The sequence below is a fragment of the Triticum dicoccoides genome, chromosome 4A (assembly GCF_002162155.2).
Source record: "Triticum dicoccoides isolate Atlit2015 ecotype Zavitan chromosome 4A, WEW_v2.0, whole genome shotgun sequence".
NCBI classification, from domain to species: Eukaryota; Viridiplantae; Streptophyta; class Magnoliopsida; order Poales; family Poaceae; genus Triticum; species Triticum dicoccoides.
The window spans coordinates 13,194,466-13,214,976 of NC_041386.1; the positions used below are offsets into that span (position 1 = coordinate 13,194,466).

The 20,511-nt window shown below is 44.6% G+C and overlaps 1 protein-coding gene across 1 annotated transcript; it reads left to right on the top strand.

Annotated features, from left to right (window-relative positions):
• Nucleotides 1–15,043: 15,043 nt before the first annotated feature.
• Nucleotides 15,044–16,828, top strand: LOC119284623 (pentatricopeptide repeat-containing protein At5g15300-like). Its single transcript, XM_037563766.1, has one exon. The coding sequence runs from the start codon at nt 15,069–15,071 to the stop codon at nt 16,704–16,706; it is 1,638 nt and encodes a 545-aa protein (XP_037419663.1). The 5' UTR covers nt 15,044–15,068; the 3' UTR covers nt 16,707–16,828.
• Nucleotides 16,829–20,511: the final 3,683 nt, after the last annotated feature.

Consider the following 20,511-nt stretch of genomic DNA (forward strand, 5'->3'; position numbering starts at 1 on the left):
TAATATACGCAGTGCATAACTGATAACTGAGGTACAAACACCATGGTAACTTTGACCGTAGGGAATATATTTTTTGAAAAGATACTCCGATATCTTCTTTGTAAATAGCACGGTAGTATACCTCCCTCCCATGGCATTTTTATGTGTAAATAGCATGAAAACATATGCACTGCGATAACTAAACATCATGATAAGTTTTTGACCTGTGGGTGGGTGGGGGGGATTTGTTGCTTGAACATACCCCCTGATAGCATGATATTTTAAGCACTACGGGCTTCATAGGTTATCTAGAATCACCATGATAACTTTTTGTCCCGGGAAAAAGTTGTTCAAAACATCCCTAATAATTTTTGTGTAAATAACATGATAATATAATCACCGTGTAACTGATAACTTGCAATATAAACATGATGGTAACTTTTTTACCAATGGAAAATAAGTTGTTAAAAACATACACTCACCTCGCGCGTGGGCCTCTTGAATGAACACAACACATGGCGTGTCACAGGAAAGTCACATAATGTTTAGTGTCATGAGGGGCACACGTGCTATAGGCATGATAAGTTACACAAAAACATCGTGGTAATTTTTGACCTATGAAAAAAGTTACCGAAACACACCCAGGTTTTTAGGTGCAAGTACCATGATAATATACGAACTATAGACCCGGTAACTCATGTACAATCCCCCATGATAACTTTGACCGGGGGAGGTTGATGTACATATACCATGATAACTTATATGTAAGTACCACGGTATTTTACACATCGAAGACCTTATAACTTGTGTACAAAACACAATGGTAACTTTGAAGGGGTGTAGTTGTTGAAGCATAGTACCTGGTACGTTCTATGTAAATAGCACGGTAAGTTATGCAACACAAGCCTGATAACTTGCATCTGAATACCATGGTAACTTTGTCCTGAGGAAAAATCATGTGGTAGACATGAAGAAGTGGCAGTTTTCTTGGGGGTGGGCGCCCGAGATGTGCGGGAGAAGCAGGTTTCTCGGGCGAGCCTGCGAGGTCGTTTGGGAGGAGGCGAGGTCAAAGAACGAGGGATCGTGTGGTACTTTAAAATAAAAGAAGTAGAGGTGTGACAGTTTTGCTTATATGGCACACGTGTGCCAAATATCACAGTCCAAAATAAAAATTACAACCAAAGCTTTAGGGGATCTTAGCTTTGATTTGCATGATTCCATAAATACGTGAATAAGAAAAACATATCACTACAGTATCATGCCCAGCTGATTCAGATTGTGTTTGCATCAAACTTTGTTTGGTTGCATCTCTACTACTATTAAACAATCGAGTTGTGGCAGGAAGATTACATCTCAGCCATACATCCGCCATCTCTTAATGGACCGGATTGCCTCAATGTTGTATCACATCATTTACCATAATCAATTATCAACAATTACCATATGATTTACACCATCATAATTACGCAATAATTACCATGATCTCGCTCCAACCTTGACCTATTTTAATCATATCAATTAGCAAGAATTACCATGATCTGCATCATCATATATTTGTTTTTCTGAAACTCAGCCTTGTGTGTTGCGTACATAGAAGGAAAATATCAATTAACAATAATTACCATGATCTATGCCATCATGTTTTTAAAACTCAGCCTTGTGTGATGCGTACATAGAAGGAAAATATCAATTAACAATAATTATCATGATTTACGCCATCATGTTTTTTAAAACTCAGCCTTATGTGATGCGTACATATAAGGAAAATATCAATTAATAATAATTACCATAATCTACGCCATCATGTTTTTTAAACTCAGCCTTGTGTACTGCGTACATAGAAGGAAATAAGAAAAAGGTCTGGCCCATGTTCGCATGTAGGCAGATAATAACGTGGAAACCAAATCTCTCGTTTCCTGTTTGTTCGGATCACATGATCGATCAGTTTCCTGTTTGTTCGGATCACATGATCGATCAGTTTCCTGTTTGTTCGGATCACATGATCGATCAGACCCTGACCTTGATTTCGATTGTTCCTTGAGTTCCGTCACTTCCTTCTTTTCGTTCACCTGTTTGAGTGTTCGTCGTCTTCGACGGCTCTGTTGGAAATATGCCCTAGAGGCAATAATAAAAACATTATTATTATATTTCCTTGTTCATGATAATTGTCTTTTATTCATGCTATAATTGTGTTATCCGGAAATCGTAATACATGTGTGAATAATAGACACCAATATGTCCCTAGTAAGCCTCTAGTTGACTAGCTCGTTGATCAACAGATAGTCATGGTTTCCTGACTATGGACTTTGGATGTCATTGATAACGAGATCACATCATTAGAAGAATGATGTGATGGACAAGACCCAATCCTAAACATAGCACAAGATCGTATAGTTCATTTGCTAGAGTTTTCCAATGTCAAGTATCCTTTCCTTAGACCATGAGATCGTGTAACTCCCGGATAATGTAGGAGTGCTTTGGGTGTACCAAACATCACAACGTAACTGGGTGACCATAAAGGTATACTACGGGTATCTCCGAAAGTGTCTGTTGGGTTGACATGGATCAAGACTGAGATTTGTCACTCCGTATGACGGAGAGGTATCACTGGGCCCACTCGGTAATGCATCATCATTATGAGCTCAAAGTGACCAAGTGTCTGGTCACGGGATCATGCATTACGGTATGAGTAAAGTGACTTGCCGGTAACGAGATTGAACGAGGTATTGGGATACCGACGATCGAATCTCGGGCAAGTAACGTACCGATTGACAAAGGGAATTGTATACGGGGTTGCTTGAATCCTCGACATCGTGGTTCATCCGATGAGATCATCGAGGAGCATGTGGGAGCCAACATGGGTATCCAGATCCCGCTGTTGGTTATTGACCGGAGAGCAATCTCGGTCATGTCTACATGTCTCCCAAACCCGTAGGGTCTACACACTTAAGGTTCGGTGACGCTAGGGTTGTAGGGATATGTATATGCAGTAACCCGAATGTTGTTCGGAGTCCCGGATGAGATCCCGGACGTCACGAGGAGTTCCGGAATGGTCCGGAGGTAAAGTATTATATATAGGAAGTGCTATTTCGGCTATCGGGACAAGTTTCGGGGTCATCGGTATTGTACCGGGACCACCGGAAGGGTCCCGGGGGTCCACCGGGTGGGGCCACCTATCCCGGAGGGCCCCATGGGCTGAAGTGGGAAGGGATCCAGCCCAAAGTGGGCTGGGGCGCCACTTCCCCTAGGGCCCATGCGCCTAGGGTGGGGAAACCCTAAAGGGGGGCGCCCTCTTGCTTGGGGGGCAAACCCCCCACCCCTTGGCCGCCGCCCCCTAGGAGATTGCATCTCCTAGGGCCGCCGCCCCCCTAGGCCCCCTATATATAGTGCGGGGGAGGGAGGGCCTCTCACCTACGCCATTGGTGCCTCCCTCTCCCTCTCCAACACCTCCTCCTTCTCCATAGAGCTTGGCGAAGCCCTGCCGGAGTACTGCAGCTCCATCACCACCACGCCGTCATGCTGCTGCTGGAGCCATCTTCCTCAACCTCTCCTTCCCCCTTGCTGGATCAAGAAGGAGGAGACGTTACGCTGACCGTACGTGTGTTGAACGCGGAGGTGCCGTCCGTTCGGTGCTAGGATCTCCGGTGATTTGGATCACGTCGAGTACGACTCCCTCATCCCCGTTCTTTGAACGCTTCCGCTCGCGATCTACAAGGTACGTAGATGCCTCCAACCACTCGTTGCTAGATGAACTCATAGATGGATCTTGGTGAAACCGTAGGAAAAATTTTGTTTTCTGCAACGTTCCCCAACAGTGGCATCATGAGCTAGGTTTATGCGTAGTTCTCTATGCACGAGTAGAACACAATTTGTTATGGGCGTTGATGTTATCAACTTTCTTGCCGCTACTAGTCTTATCTTGCTTCAACGGTATTGTGTGATGAAGCGGCCCGGACCAACCTTACACGTAGTGCTTACGTGAGACCGGTTCCACTAACTGATATGCACTAGTTGCATAAGGTGGCTGGCGGGTGTTTGTCTCTCCCACTTTAGTTGGAGCGGATTCGATGAAAAGGGTCCTTATGAAGGGTAAATAGAAGTTGACAAATCACGTTGTGGCTTTCACGTAGGTAAGAAAACGTTCTTGCTAGAACCCTCTTGCAGCCACGTAAAACTTGCAACAACAATTAGAGGACGTCTAACTTGTTTTTGCAGCAAGTGCTTTGTGATATGATATGGCCAAAGTTGTGATGAATGATGAATGATATATATGTGATGTATGAGATGTTCATGCTATTGTAATAGGAATGACGACTTGCATGTCGATGAGTATGACAACCGGCAGGAGCCATAGGAGTTGTCTTTATTTTTTGTATGACCTGCGAGTCATTGAGAAACGCCATGTAAATTACTTTACTTTATTGCTAAACGTGTTAGCCATAGTAGTAGAAGTAATAGTTGGCGAGCAACTTCATGGAGACACGATGATGGAGATCATGATGATGGAAATCATGGTGTCATGCCGGTGACAAGATGATCATGGAGCCTCAAGATGGAGATCAAAGGAGCTATATGATATTGGCCATATCATGTCACTATTATTATTTGATTGCATGTGATATTTATCATGTTTTTGCATCTTGTTTACTTAGAACGACGGTAGTAAATAAGATGATCCCTCATAATAATTTCAAGAAAGTGTTCCCTCTAACTGTGCACCGTTGCGACAGTTCGTTGTTTCGAAGCACCACGTGATGATCGGGTGTGATAGATTCTAACGTTCACATACAACGGGTGTAAGACAGATTTACACATTCAAACACTTAGGTTGACTTGACGAGCCTAGCATGTACAGACATGGCCTCGGAACACAGAAGACCGAAAGGTCGAGCATGAGTCGTATAGAAGATACGATCAACATGAAGATGTTCACCGATGTTGACTAGTCCGTCTCACGTGATGATCGGACACGGCCTAGTTAACTCGGATCATGTTATACTTAGATAACTGGAGGGATGTCTATCTAAGTGGGAGTTCATTGAATAATTTGATTAGATGAACTTAATTATCATGAACTTAGTCTAAAATATGTACAATATGTCTTGTAGATCAAATGGCCAACGTAGTCCTCAACTTCAACGCGTTCCTAGAGAAAACCAAGCTAAAAGGCGATGGCAGCAACTACACGGACTGGCTCCGGAACCTGAGGAACATCCTCATAGCTGCCAAGAAAGATTATGTCCTACAAGCACCGCTAGGTAACGCACCTGTTCTCCCTGCAGAACAAGACGTTATGAACGCTTGGCAGGCACGTACCGATGACTACTCCCTCGTTCAGTGCGGCATGCTTTACAGCTTAAAGCCGGGGCTCCAAAAGCGTTTTGAGAGACACGGAGCATATGAGATGTTCGAAGAGCTGAAAATGGTTTTTCAAGCTCATGCCCGGGTCGAGAGATATCAAGTCTCCGACAAGTTCTTCAGCTGTAAGATGGAGGAAAACAGTTCTGTCAGTGAGCACATACTCACTATGTCTGGGTTGCATAACCGCTTGACTCAGCTGGGAGTTAATCTCCCAGATGACGCGGTCATTGACAGAATCCTTCAGTCGCTTCCACCGAGCTACAAGAGCTTTGTGATGAACTTCAATATGCAGGGGATGGAAAAGACCATTCCTGAAGTATTTGCTATGCTGAAATCAGCAGAGATAGAAGTCAAAAAGGAACATCAAGTGTTGATGGTGAATAAAACCACTAAGTTCAAAAAGGGCAAGGGTAAGAAGAACTTCAAGAAGGACGGCAAGGGAGTTGCCGCGCCCGGCAAGTAAGCTGCCGGGAAGAAGCCAAAGAATGGACCCAAGCCCGAGACTGAGTGTTTTTATTGCAAGGGAAGTGGTCACTGGAAGCGGAACTGCCCCAAATACTTAGCGGACAAGAAGGCCGGCATCATAAAAGGTATATGTGATATACATGTAATTGATGTGTACCTTACCAGTACTCATAGTAGCTCTTGGGTATTTGATACCGGTGCAGTTGCTCATATTTGTAACTCAAAGCAGGACCTGCGGAATAAGCGGAGACTGGCGAAGGACGAGATGACGATGCGCGTTGGGAATGGTTCCAAGGTCGATGTGATCGCCGTCGGCACGCTACCTCTACATTTACCTACGGGATTAGTTTTAAACCTCAATAATTGTTATTTAGTGCCAGCTTTGAGCATGAACATTGTATCGGGATCTCGTTTAATACGAGATGGCTACTCATTTAAATCCGAGAATAATGGTTGTTCTATTTATATGAGAGATATGTTTTATGGTCATGCTCCGATGGTGAATGGTTTATTCTTAATGAATCTTGAGCGTAATGCTACACATATTCATAGTGTGAGTACCGAAAGATGTAAGGTTGATAATGATAGTCCCACATACTTGTGGCACTGCCGCCTCGGTCACATAGGTGTCAAACGCATGAAGAAGCTCCATGCAGATGGACTTTTAGAGTCTCTTGATTACGAATAATTTGACACGTGCGAACCATGCCTCATGGGTAAAATGACCAAGACTCCGTTCTCAGGAACAATGGAGCGAGCAACCAACTTATTGGAAATCATACATACTGATGTGTGCGGTCCAATGAGTGTTGAGGCTCGAGGTGGCTATCGTTATGTTCTCACCCTCACTGATGACTTGAGTAGATATGGGTATATCTATTTAATGAAACACAAGTCTGAGACCTTTGAAAAGTTCAAGGAATTTCAGAGTGAGGTTGAAAATCAACGTGACAGGAAAATCAAATTCCTACGATCAGATCATGGAGGAGAATACTTGAGTCACGAATTTGGCACACACTTAAGAAAATGTGGAATAGTTTCACAACTCACGTCGCCTGGAACACCTCAGCGTAATGGTGTGTCCGAACGTCGTAATCGCACTCTATTAGATATGGTGCGATCTATGATGTCTCTTACCGATTTACCGCTATCTTTTTGGGGCTATGCTATAGAGACTGTCGCATTCACTTTAAATAGGGCTTCATCGAAATCCGTTGAGACGACACCGTATGAATTATGGTTTGGGAAGAAATCTAAGCTGTGGTTTCTAAAAGTTTGGGGATGCGATGCTTATGTCAAGAAACTTCAACCTGAAAAGCTCGAACCCAAGTCGGAAAAATGCGTCTTCATAGGATACCCTAAGGAAACTATTGGGTATACCTTCTACCTCAGATTCGAAGGCAAGATCTTTGTTGCCAAGAATGGGTCCTTTCTAGAGAAAGAGTTTCTCTCGAAAGAAGTAAGTGGGAGTAAAGTAGAACTTGATGAAGTATTACCTCTTGAACCGGAAAAAGGCGTAACTCAAGAAAATGTTCCTGAGGTGCCTGCACCGACTAGAGAGGAAGTTAATGATGATGATCAAGATACTTCTGATCAAGCTCCTACTGAAATTCGTAGGTTCACAAGGACACGTTCCGCACTAGAGTGGTACGGCAACCCTGTCTTGAAATCATGTTGTTAGACAACGGTGAACCTTCGAACTATGAAGAAGCGATGGCGGGCCCGGATTCTGACAAATGGCTGGAAGCCATGAAATCCGAGATATGATCCATGTATGAAAACGAAGTATGGACTTTGACTGACTTGCCCGTTGAGCGGAGAGCCATAGAAAATAAATGGATCTTTAAGAAGAAGACATACGCGGATGGTAATGTGACCATCTATAAAGCTCGGCTTGTCGCTAAGGGTTATCGACAAGTTCAAGGGGTTGACTACGATGAGACTTTCTCACCGGTAGCGAAGCTAAAGTCCGTCCGAATCATGTTAGCAATTGTCGCATTCTACGATTATGAGATATGGCAAATGAACATCAAAACGGCATTCCTTAATGGTTTCCTTAAGGAAGAATTGTATATGATGCAGCCGGAAGGTTTTGTCGATCCTAAGAATGCTAACAAGATGTGCAAGCTCCAACGCTCGATTTATGGGCTGGTGCAAGCATCTCGGAGTTGGAATATTCGCTTTGATGAGATGATCAAGGCGTTTGGGTTTACGCAGACTTATGGAGAAGCCTGCGTTTACAAGAAAGTGAGTGGGAGCTCTGTAGCATTTTTCATATTATATGTAGATGACATACTTTTGATGGGAAATGATATAGAACTTTTGGACAGCATTAAGGCCTACTTGAATAAGAGTTTTTCAATGAAGGACCTTGGAGAAGCTGTTTATATATTAGGCATCAAGATCTATAGAGATAGATCAAGACGCCTCATAGGTCTTTCACAAAGCACATACCTTGATAAGATATTGAAGAAGTTCAATATGGATCAGTCTAAGAAGGGGTTCTTGCCTGTGTTGCAAGGTGTGAAATTGAGCTCAGCTCAATGTCCGACCACGGCAGAAGATATAGAAGAGATGAGTGTCATCCCCTATGCCTCAGCCATATGTTCTATTATGTATGCCATGCTGTGTACCAGACTTGATGTAAACCTTGCCGTAAGTTTGGTAGGTAGGTACCATAGTAATCCCGGCAAGGAACACTGGACAGCGGTCAAGAATATCCTGAAGTACCTGAAAAGGACTAAGGAAATGTTTCTCGTCTATGGAGGTGACGAAGAGCTCGTCGTAAAGGGTTACGTCGATGCTAGCTTCGACACAGATCTGAATGACTCTAAGTCACAAACCGGATACGTGTATATTTTGAATGGTGGGGCAGTAAGCTGGTGCAGTTGCAAGCAGAGCGTCGTGGCGGGATCTACATGTGAAGCGGAGTACATGGCAGCCTCGGAGGCAGCACATGAAGCAATTTGGGTGAAGGAGTTCATCACCGACCTAGGAGTCATACCGAATGCGTCGGGGCCGATCAAACTCTTCTGTGACAACACTGGAGCTATTGCACTTGCCAAGGAGCCCATGTTTCACAAGAAGACCAGGCACATCAAGCGTCGCTTCAACTCCATTCGTGAAAATGTTCAAAATGGAGACATAGATATTTGTAAAGTACATACGGACCTGAATGTAGCAGATCCGTTGACTAAACCTCTCCCTAGAGCAAAACATGATCAACACCAGAATTCCATGGGTGTTTGATTCATCACAATGTAACTAGATTATTGACTCTAGTGCAAGTGGGAGACTGTTGGAAATATGCCCTAGAGGCAATAATAAAAACATTATTATTATATTTCCTTGTTCATGATAATTGTCTTTTATTCATGCTATAATTGTGTTATCCGGAAATCGTAATACATGTGTGAATAATAGACACCAATATGTCCCTAGTAAGCCTTTAGTTGACTAGCTCGTTGATCAACAGATAGTCATGGTTTCCTGACTATGGACATTGGATGTCATTGATAACGAGATCACATCATTAGAAGAATGATGTGATGGACAAGACCCAATCCTAAACATAGCACAAGATCGTATAGTTCGTTTGCTAGAGTTTTCCAATGTCAAGTATCCTTTCCTTAGACCATGAGATCGTGTAACTCCCAGATACCGTAGGAGTGCTTTGGGTGTATCAAACGTCACAACGTAACTGGGTGACCATAAAGGTATACTACGGGTATCGTCGAAAGTGTCTGTTGGGTTGACACGGATCAAGACTAGGATTTGTCACTCCGTATGACGGAGAGGTATCACTGGGCCCACTCGGTAATGCATCATCATTATGAGCTCAAAGTGACCAAGTGTCTGGTCACGGGATCATGCATTACGGTACGAGTAAAGTGACTTGCCGGTAACGAGATTGAACGAGGTATTGGGATACCGATGATCGAATCTCGGGCAAGTAACGTACCGATTGACAAAGGGAATTGTATACGGGGTTGCTTGAATCCTCGACATCTTGGTTCATCCGATGAGATCATCGAGGAGCATGTGGGAGCCAACAAGGGTATCCAGATCCCGCTGTTGGTTATTGACCGGAGAGCAATCTCGGTCATGTCTACATGTCTCCTGAACCCGTAGGGTCTACACACTTAAGGTTCGGTGACGCTAGGGTTGTAGGGATATGTATATGCAGTAACCCGAATGTTGTTCGGAGTCCCGTATGAGATCCCGAACGTCACGAGGAGTTCCGGAATGGTCCAGAGGTAAAGTATTATATATAGGAAGTGCTATTTCGGCTATCGGGACAAGTTTCAGGGTCACCGGTATTGTACCGGGACCACCGGAAGGGTCTCGGGGGTCCACCGGGTGGGGCCACCTATCCCGGAGGGCTCCATGGGCTGAAGTGGGAAGGGATCCAGCCCAAAGTGGGCTGGGGCGCCACTTCCCCTAGGGCCCATGCGCCTAGGGTGGGGAAACCCTAAAGGGGGGCGCCCCCTTGCTTGGGGGGCAAACCCCCCACCCCTTGGCCGCCGCCCCTAGGAGATTGCATCTCCTAGGGCCGCCGCCCCCCTAGGCCCCCCTATATATAGTGGGGGGGGGGAGGGACTCTCACCTACGCCATTGGTGCCTCCCTCTCCCTCTCCAACACCTCCTCCTTCTCCATAGAGCTTGGCGAAGCCCTACCGGAGTACTGCAGCTCCATCACCATCATGCCGTCATGCTGCTGCTGGAGCCATCTTCCTCAACCTCTCCTTCCCCCTTGCTGGATCAAGAAGGATGAGACGTTACGCTGACCGTACATGTGTTGAACGCGGAGGTGCCGTCTGTTCGGCGCTAGGATCTCCGGTGATTTGAATCACGTCGAGTACGACTCCCTCATCCCCGTTCTTTGAACGCTTCCGCTCGCGATCTACAAGGTACGTAGATGCCTCCAACCACTCGTTGCTAGATGAACTCATAGATGGATCTTGGTGAAATTTTTTGTTTTCTGCAACGTTCCCCAACAGGCTCGACTCTTGGGTTGACTCTTCTGGTCTTCTCGTCCCGAGGAACGACGGCGACGTGGTCTTGCAACGCTACGCGATGACGACAGGTACGAGTATGTTTCCTTACATAGTCCTGTCCAGCGCCCTATGCCACTGAAAAGGAGCATGTGTCATTTGTCTTCCCTATCATGTAAAAACATGTTTATTTCCCTTAAATTAGAGTGAAAACAGGGTAGATTTTTGGTTAATGTGATATTCTATTTTTGTCAGATGGCTTGAAATTTCTCTAACATTACTTTTAATGTTAATGTCATGTACCATCATATTTATTTCCAAACTGTGGCGTGAGGTTATATTGCCAGTTTATGCCATGTTCGGTTCACAAATATATATTGCCAGTCCGTGCCTTTAAGCTTTGTTGGTAGATTCTGTCATTTATAGTGCATAAAATCTATTTCTACTTTTAATGTAAACTAGACTTGTACACCGTTTGACATTTTCAGACATTGTGCTTACAAGTGCTTGCTTTCGCTATATTTATTATAGATAGTGTTCTGACAGATTTTATAAAGTATGTCGATAGTTGGACCATGTATCCCTGACTTGATAGACAAGCTCAAAGGTTTACATTCTTCAGAGTGCATAACTGTCACGCTAGGTCCTAACTTCAACTGCTTGCATAACCAACATTCAGTTCAAGGAAGCTTCAAGTCTTACCTTGAAAATTTCTTTTAGCTCTTCCAAAATTCTTCAGATCTAACAGCCTGGATTAATCTAATACAGCACCACGTTAGCGCTTAGCAAAAACCCTCCGGCGGATGTACTCCGCCAAAAAATCGTCCGCCAAGAATATGTGTTCCGTCAAAGCGTAATCAGCTCCTTCTCAAACCGATCGAACACCATTGTCGGCTCCTTCCTGTTCTATCTTTCCATGTCCATCGTATCCTCCAAGGTTAGTCGCCGCCGCCAGCATACGGCCGCAGATCAAGGCCACAACTCTTCTCTCCGGCTAAATTAGAGTGAAAACAGGGTAGATTTTTGGTTAATGTGATATTCTATTTTTGTCAGATGGCTTGAAATTTCTTTAACATTACTTTTAATGTTAATGTCATGTACCATCATATTTATTTCCAAACTATGGCGTGAGGTTATATTGCTAGTTTATGCCATGTTCGGTTCACAAATATATATTGCCAGTCCGTGCCTTTAAGCTTTGTTGGTAGATTCTTTCATTTACAGTGCATAAAATCTATTTCTACTTTTAGTGTAAACTAGACTTGTACACCGTTTGACATTTTCATACATTGTGCTTACAAGTGCTTGCTTTCGCTATATTTATTATAGATAGTGTTCTGACAGATTTTATAAAGTATGTCGATAGTTGGACCATGTATTCTTGACTTGATAGACAAGTTCAAAGGTTTACATTCTTCAGAGTGCATAACTGTCACGCTAGGTCCTAACTTCGACTGCTTGCATAACCAACATTCAGTTCAAGGAAGCTTCAAGTCTTACCTTGGAAATTTCTTTTACCTCTTTCAAAATTCTTCAGATCTAACAGCCTGGATTAATCTAATACAGCACCACGTTAACGCTTAGCAAAAACCCTCCGGCGGATGTACTCTGCCAAAAAATCGTCCGCCAAGAATATGTGTTCCGTCAAAGCGTAATCAGCTCCTTCTCAAACCGATCGAACACCATTGCCGGCTCCTTCCTGTTCTATCTTTCCATGCCCATCGTATCCTCCAAGGTTAGATCGCCGCCGCCAGCATACGGCCGCAGATCAAGGCCACAACTCTTCTCTCCGGCTACCCTCGACGCCAACCCACACGCACATCCGCCGGCCCGACGACAACAAGGACGAAGTCCGGCATGCAGCGCACCAGCACAGGAAGGCCTCCTTCGCTAGCGCGCCCGCCCAGTGCGGCCTCCCTCGCCGGAGCCCCCGCCTAGCGCGGCCTACTGTGCTGTCTGCATCACGCCCATCGCCGCCTCCCACGTCGGCGCCCTTGCCCAGCCGCTGCAGCCTCCATGGAGTCGCCGCTGCCACCGTCTTCATATTAACAGCTACTCTAGGGGGAATGACCGCATCATGCTCATTGCCGCCTCCATCGCCAGCACCGCTGCCCAGCCGCTGCAGCCTCCATCGTACTACTCTGGACTTGCCGCCGTTGCCATCGTCTTCCCAAGTTGTGCTTCTTGATTACAGCGGTTCAAGGTGGTTGCAGTGGCCGTGCGGTGAAGGAGAGGGGAGATCGAGGCACCGGAGAGGTGGAAGGGGATCCCAGGTGGAAGAAGGTGGTGGCCACACATCAGCTATCGTCCTCCCCATGCCATCACGCCAATGTTCTGTTGGTGCTGATCCCGCACCACGGTGCACACAGTGTGTTTGAGGTAATGCCTGCTAGCACATACAGTAAATTTATCTCTCTTCTTATTTTATGATAATAGATCCTAAATTAATCTTTGATTACCACTGTCGCTAGGGCCTAGGGGACTCAGATTTTCATGCATGAAATGTTTTGTTTTTAGGAATGTAGACTCTAAAATGGAGCAGACCACCCGCCCGCCAGATCTGCATAACTTACCGATGGCCCGTCTTGAGCCCCGGCCCAGGCGGCCCTCCTCTGCTGTGATGCGGTCTTCACGCTCACTGACGTTAGTTTAATTAAGAGTCTGTTTCGGTGTGTTTGAAGTGCATGGTAAGATGATGTGCACAAATAGCATTAGAAGAGTGGGCATATCCACTTGTTGGTATTTTTTCCTTCATAAAGTGGTGGTGGTGCTAATTAACTATGGCCCTTAGTTTCATTCAAGGTCTTTAGGTGCACTGCATGTATACTTCCGTGAACAGCAAAAAGCAAAGAAAATTTGACTTTTTGTTCATCTGCGTGCACTTCCTTTGCATATATGCTGATCAAAGCTTAACATCAAAATGACAAGAGTATAATCCACATCCACATTGTGTATAGTAATTTTTGGTGCCAACTAATGCTATATATAATTTCGCAAATGTGTATGCTACACCCATAGTAACAAATCACATCTCGATATCAGGGACAATACAAAAGGCTGGATATGATATTGGCTCCATGTGTACCATGCGATCTTCTACTATCATATTTGGTTTATTTGATTTCCTTCAGTTCAGACTCATCTTCTGCTACTTTAGTCCTTTGTACTAAACCTGATAAGAGCTGCAAGAACAAACTCATAAATGGTTGTTCGACTTCGTACATATTAGAACAGAGTTGAATGTATAGGCCATACATGTATTCTTATTCTTGATGGATTGACTGTAAAGCTATCAGATTTATTCTGTATAAAACTCGGGCCTACCAGTTTCAAAAGATGAAGAATATAACCCACCAAATTATTTGCTTATTCCTGTATTTTGCTCAAGCTATCTTAATTTCTTCCTTTGATGCTCGCTAACTATCAAGGTGTGTGTTAATATAGCAATGTAGATGTGCTATTTTGGCTATATTATACTAACCTCATTAGTTTCATGTGCCTTATGTTTATCATATTAGTTAGAATTACTATATCATGACGGGATCCTTTTTCTCCATGCACGGAAAGTACTTAACTTCCTCTTTGCAGAATTGACATGCTACGTATTACATGCAACAGGAGATTTATTTCTCAAGGTTATACGTGCGTTGCACGTGCACACTTACTAGTATTAAGAAAAGACGCGACCAATCTGTGGTTGAATGGTTAGGACAGTACTATTTCTGGCCCATTAGAATTTAAGTCCTAAACTTGATATTGATACTTGCATTTTTCTAGATTTACTTCAGATCTTTCAATGATGTGCAGTGGGAAGAGATGTTCATGTCGACTACAAATGCGTTTATGATGACGTCACCAATTCTAAGATGATGTGTTGGCTCAGTCTCTTATAGGTGCTTGTAGGGATAGGTATGCGTTTGTCTATTTATAGGGATGTATGAGCGTTTGTGTTTATACCGTGTTAAAAAAATAGTAAGAAAAGGCAAAAGAATAGTTTCTAAGTTCAACTACATCATTTTTTCTCTATAAACATAGTCATAAGATATACTTTAAAAACTTTCTTGTAGAATTCAGTTCTAGTACTAATCAATCTATTTCCCATAATAAGAATCAAATTTGGTATGGTCCCTGCCAAAAAATAATCTAATGTGGGAGTTTTGTGTTACCAGCGAGGCATGACCGCCTGAGCGTGCTTATGGCCACTTGCTAGTTCTAGGGGAAAAGTGCACTCGCCGCGCTCTGTCGCAATTTGACAGGCACACAACGCAGATGCTGCGGAAGTCCGGCACCCAGCGCCGGCAGCCGGCGCTGTGGCGGCGGTGCCGTAGCCTCCGCCAAATCAAGCAGGTCCACACACTCCTGGTCCTCCGGGGCTTCCTCTCGGACCCCTCCGCGCTCCGCGAGCTCCTCTTCGCGTCCGCCGTCGCCGTGCGCGGCGCCATCGCCCACGCCTACCACGTGTTCGAGCAAATCCCGCACCCGGACCTCTTCATGTACAACACCCTCATCCGCGGCGCCGCGCACACCTCCGCGCCCCGGGACGCCGTCTCCCTTTACGCGCGCATGGCGCGGCTCAGCAGCTGCGGCGGCGTGAGGCCCGACAAGATCACCTTCCCGTTCGTGCTCCGGGCGTGCACCGCCATGGGCGCGGGTGGCACCGGGGCGCAGGTGCACGGCCACGTCGTGAAGGCTGGACTGGAGTCCGACGCGTTCATCAAGAACGCGCTCATCGGCATGCACGCGAGCTGCGGAGAGCTGGGTGTTGCAGATGCTCTGTTTGACTGCAGGGCGCGTGAGGACGCCGTGGCATGGTCGGCGATGATCAGCGGCTGTGCAAGGAGAGGGGATATTGGTGCTGCCCGGGATCTGTTCGACGAGTGTCCTGTGAAGGACCTTGTGTCCTGGAACGTGATGATCACCGCATATGCCAAGCGGGGGGAGATGACCCCAGCAAGAGAGCTGTTCGACCGGGCACCTGAGCGTGATGTTGTGTGCTGGAACGCCATGATTTCTGGGTATGTGAGATGTGGCTCGCACAAGCATGCCATGGACCTGTTTGAGCAGATGCAGCGCACGGGCAAAAAGCCAGATGTTATCACAATGCTGAGCTTACTGTCAGCCTGTGCCGACTCCGGTGATTTAGATGTCGGCCGAAGGTTGCATTCCTCTCTTTCAGAGAAGTTCTCAGGAACTGGTTTTACTGTCGTCCTCGGCAATGCGCTGATTCACATGTACGCGAAATGCGGGAGCATGAAGAGTGCACTGGAGGTGTTTTGGGTGATGCGAGATAAGGATGTCTCAACTTGGAACTCAATCATAGGAGGTTTGGCATTGCATGGTCATGCCCTGGAGTCTGTTGACGTGTTCAAGAAAATGCTGAAAGAGAAAGTCCGGCCTGATGAGATCACCTTCGTCGCTGTCCTTATCGCATGCAGCCACGGCGGTATGGTTGACAAGGGACGTGAGTACTTCAATTTGATGCAACAGCAGTACAGGATTGAGCCCAATGTCAAGCACTACGGTTGCATGGTTGACATGCTGGGTCGCGCGGGGCTTCTGAAGGAAGCATTTGAGTTCATTGACACCATGAAGGTGGAGCCTAATTCTGTCATCTGGAGGACGCTTCTTGGGGCTTGTAGGGTCCATGGTGAGATTGAACTGGCTGAGCACGCTAACAGACAGCTGCTAAAGGCGAGGAGCGATGACAGTGGGGATTATGTGCTCCTCTCGAACATCTATGCTTCAGCTGGAGAATGGTTGGAGTCGGAGAAGATGAGAAAGTTGATGGATGACAGTGGTGTCAACAAGGAGGCAGGTCGCACGGTTGTAGATGGCAGCACAAAGGATTCAGTGCAGTCTTTCAGAGGGTCGAAATCACATCCTGGACTGAAAGGATTTATTGGTTGAGTAAGTACTTTTGAGCTCCCAGCTTCTGGATTTATTGGTTGAATATAAGTACTTTTGAGCTCCCAGCTTCTGGATCAGAAACTGAACATATAGCACTGATAAAATTGAGATGTGCATCTGATTGCAATACCATCACAATATAAAATCGCCAATAATGCACATGGCACATCAAAAACACATTCCTAAAACTGTGAATTTCTCTCTGTTACTCATCTTATGGCGAGTAATAGAATAAAACAACATAAAACCAAGGCAAAATGTCCAACACAGGACCTCCCCAAGTAAGGTTAGTTATGCGGCACTAGCCTTCTGACTATTTTAGACTGGAGGATTAGGCTCAGGCTCCTTGAGAGACATGCTTTCTTTCTTTCCTTTGCAGGGGCAGAAATATGCTTTCTGAACTACAAATATTGAACCACCCTAAATCTTGTTTCTAACACATCATTTGTTTTGCAGTTTCATTGTACATGGCATTACATAAAAATTAATTACATTGCTAGTCACTTTGAAGCCTGATGAATATATACTGGCAGCTCCATTACCGACACTAACTCAAATATCAAACATAACTCCATTACCGATGTAAAGCACTAAACATTCCTGCAGTTACAGGCAGTTCAACAACAACATACAACTAAGTCCAAAGCAAATGACAAATGATGGTGCACGACAAGTTCTGCCCATCCCAAAGATGTTGGAAATTATAAAAAACAGCAATATCCCCCACATAGATTCCTTTGCTGTCTTTGCCATGTAGTCAGGTCCCTGAGTGGAGAGAGTCATGAACCAAAACATGCTATGAGATTAATGGCCAGAGAATATGAACTACCCATAAAGGACAGTTGTGCCAAGCAACATCAACTTTCCTTGTCTAGTTCAAGTTCTGAAAATATGAGGGCTATGAAGGAAAACAACTCATCAATTGAAACTTCATTTTTGGCAGTTTGGCATGTACATGATAGAAACAGACTGGGCATAGTTTCCTACAGGGAGCAATGGTAGGACGGCTGAAATTATGTAATACATGTCGGGAACATATATTTTAATTTCTAATAATGCATCCTCGTTCACTATACTTAAAAAGAAAATTAAGCCTTAAAAGAGTTTGAGAGCATTGGTAGTGCATCGATCATAATGACACAGGTTCTTAAATGTTCAGAGAAATTTGGAAACGATTGCCCTTACACTTGATAATCTCTGTCAATACCATGCAATCCATAATGTTTTTGGACCAGGCACTAGTTTTTCTTTTTCTTTTATTGACAGAGAGGATCCATGCACTAGTTGATCAACTAAAGATTCATTGACCTTGCAGGAAATATGCAATGTAGATTGTAAGAATACAATAATCTTAGTGAGATCAAACATATACTTAAACCAGACCAAATTTATCTAACTAAGCATATATATACCTGAGAGGATACTCAAACCAAGTGACGCCTAGCAGGTACAATGCATTTCCCGCTTCCCTGGCCATCATCTCTTTTAGCCAAACCAGCATCCTCTCTCTTGCCCAAACCAGCACCCTCTCTCTTGCCCAAACCAGCACCCTCTCTCTTGCCCAAACCAGCAGGCATTCTTGCACCATCCGATTTTGCCAGACTAGGAGGTTCATCAGGGCACTGAAGGAGAATAATAACACCTCAGTAACATTACTAACAAGTACGAACCGCACAAGATATAAACATTACCTTGTATATACACCTTATCCTAGCCTCCTCATCCGCCAGCCTATCCTCCTCATTCTTGATGTATGCAGGTACCCCTAGACCGACGCCACCGCACCATGTTTTGTGCGGGCGAGAGTGGCGACCTTCGTATTGATCAGCATTGACAGGGTGCTTCAAATCAACATTTCCGTAAGTTGTACAACCATAGCATTGGCCTTAGGCAAAAAAACAAAACATGTGTAGACAGTCACTACATATGTCTGGGCATGAACTAGCTTATAGATATTAAAACTACAGTAAAACTCAAGGACAATGGACGAGATGAAGGGAAACATGACACTAGGGGCAACCAAATGACGTCTACCACATAAATGTGACCCAGAATTGTATGAGCAGAACTTAATGTAAGGCGGAACAAATTACCATTGTCATTACGTTTCACCATACAGAAACAATTGAGCACATATTCTACATTTTCGCGCTTTATTCGTGCGACCTCAGCAAAGAATAGATTGTTGCTTCCACCGTGAGAACCGTCAGCTCCTTTAGTTTTTGTAGTCCTTTAGTTTTTGTAGTAAAATTGAGATTATGGAGGAACGTCGTACCCAACCTGGGCGACGGCTGCGTGTTAAATAACCAGGTCGCGACCTCCTGGTGAAGCGTACAAGTTTGTTCAGATTACATTCTTGGAGAGAAAGAGATAAGGGAGTTACAACCATATGAGAAGATTCTAATCTATCTAGTTGGACTCCTGCGCAATGCTTATCTCCACAACGTGCTGAACTCTGTCACGTGAGGATGGAACAATGTTACGTTCAACACCCTCCCATAATCACAACTTGGTCAAGTTGAGATTACGCTTAAACTCTTCAAAGTTTCGTATGGGCAAAGCTTTGGTGAAACCATCAGCAACCTGATCACGAGAATGAATGAAACGAAAATTTCCAGCTGTTTGCTTGCAACTCGTTCTCTGACAAAGTGGAAATCAATCTCAATGTGTTTTGTCCTTGCATGAAAAACATGGTTAGCAGATAAATAGGTAGCACCAAGGTTATCGCACCATAAACATGGGGCTTGAGTGACCTTTACACCAAGCTCTCGCAACATGGACTGGACCCAAATAATCTCAGCTGTGGCATTGGCCAAAGCTTTGTACTCAGCCTCAGTACTTGATCTTGATACAGTGGCTTGTTTCTTTGCACACCATGATACTAGATTTGGACCAAGAAATACTGCAAAACCATCAGTGGATCGTCTGTCATCTAAGCATCCTGCCCAATCTGAATCAGAGAAAGCACTAACAAGTGTAGATGAGGACTTGTGGAATGTGAGACCAAGATTGACTGTATCTTTTACATATCTCACTATGCGTTTTGCAGCAGTCCAATGAGTTGTAGTGGGTGCATGAAGAAACTGACAAACCTTATTTACTGCAAATGAGAGATCAGGTCTTGTCAAGGTCAAATACTGAAGTGCACCTACCAGACTCCTGTACCTAGTACTGTCATCTTGACCCAAGGGCTCTCCTTCTGTAAGTGACAATTTTTCTATGCTGGACAATGGAGTTGATGAAGATTTACACCCCTGTAGCCCAGCTCTTCTCACCAGATCAGTAGCATATTTTTCCTGAGATAAATGAAGACTGTTCCCTTGTTTCTTAACTTCAATCCCTAGGAAAAAATGCAAGTCACCTAGATCCTTGAGAGCAAACTCAACATTTAAATCCTTCAACAGTCCTGATATAGCCTCATCAGATGAGCTTGTGACAATAATATCATCAACGTATATAAGAACAAATACGGATGTTTTCAGCTTATTGTAAATAAACAAGGATGTGTCAGACTTAGAAGGAACAAAGCCAAGAGTTTGTAACTTGTGACTTAGCCTGGAGTACCACGCCCTGGGGCTTGTTTGAGTCCATATAGCGCTTTATCAAGCTTGCACACGTGGAACGGTTTGTTTTTGTTTTCAAAACCAGGAGGTTGTTTCATATACACTTCCTCTTCCAGAACACCATGAAGAAACGCATTCTTGACATCTAGCTGGCGAAGGCTCCATCCCCTGGAAACAGCAATGGAGAGCACAAGACGAATAGTTGCAGCTTTAACAACTGGACTAAAGGTATCCTCATAGTC

What these genes read in the sequence shown, in the direction of transcription:
- LOC119284623 (XM_037563766.1), top strand. Translation starts at nt 15,069, where the DNA reads ATGCTGCGGAAGTCCGGCACCCAGCGCCGGCAGCCGGCGCTGTGGCGG.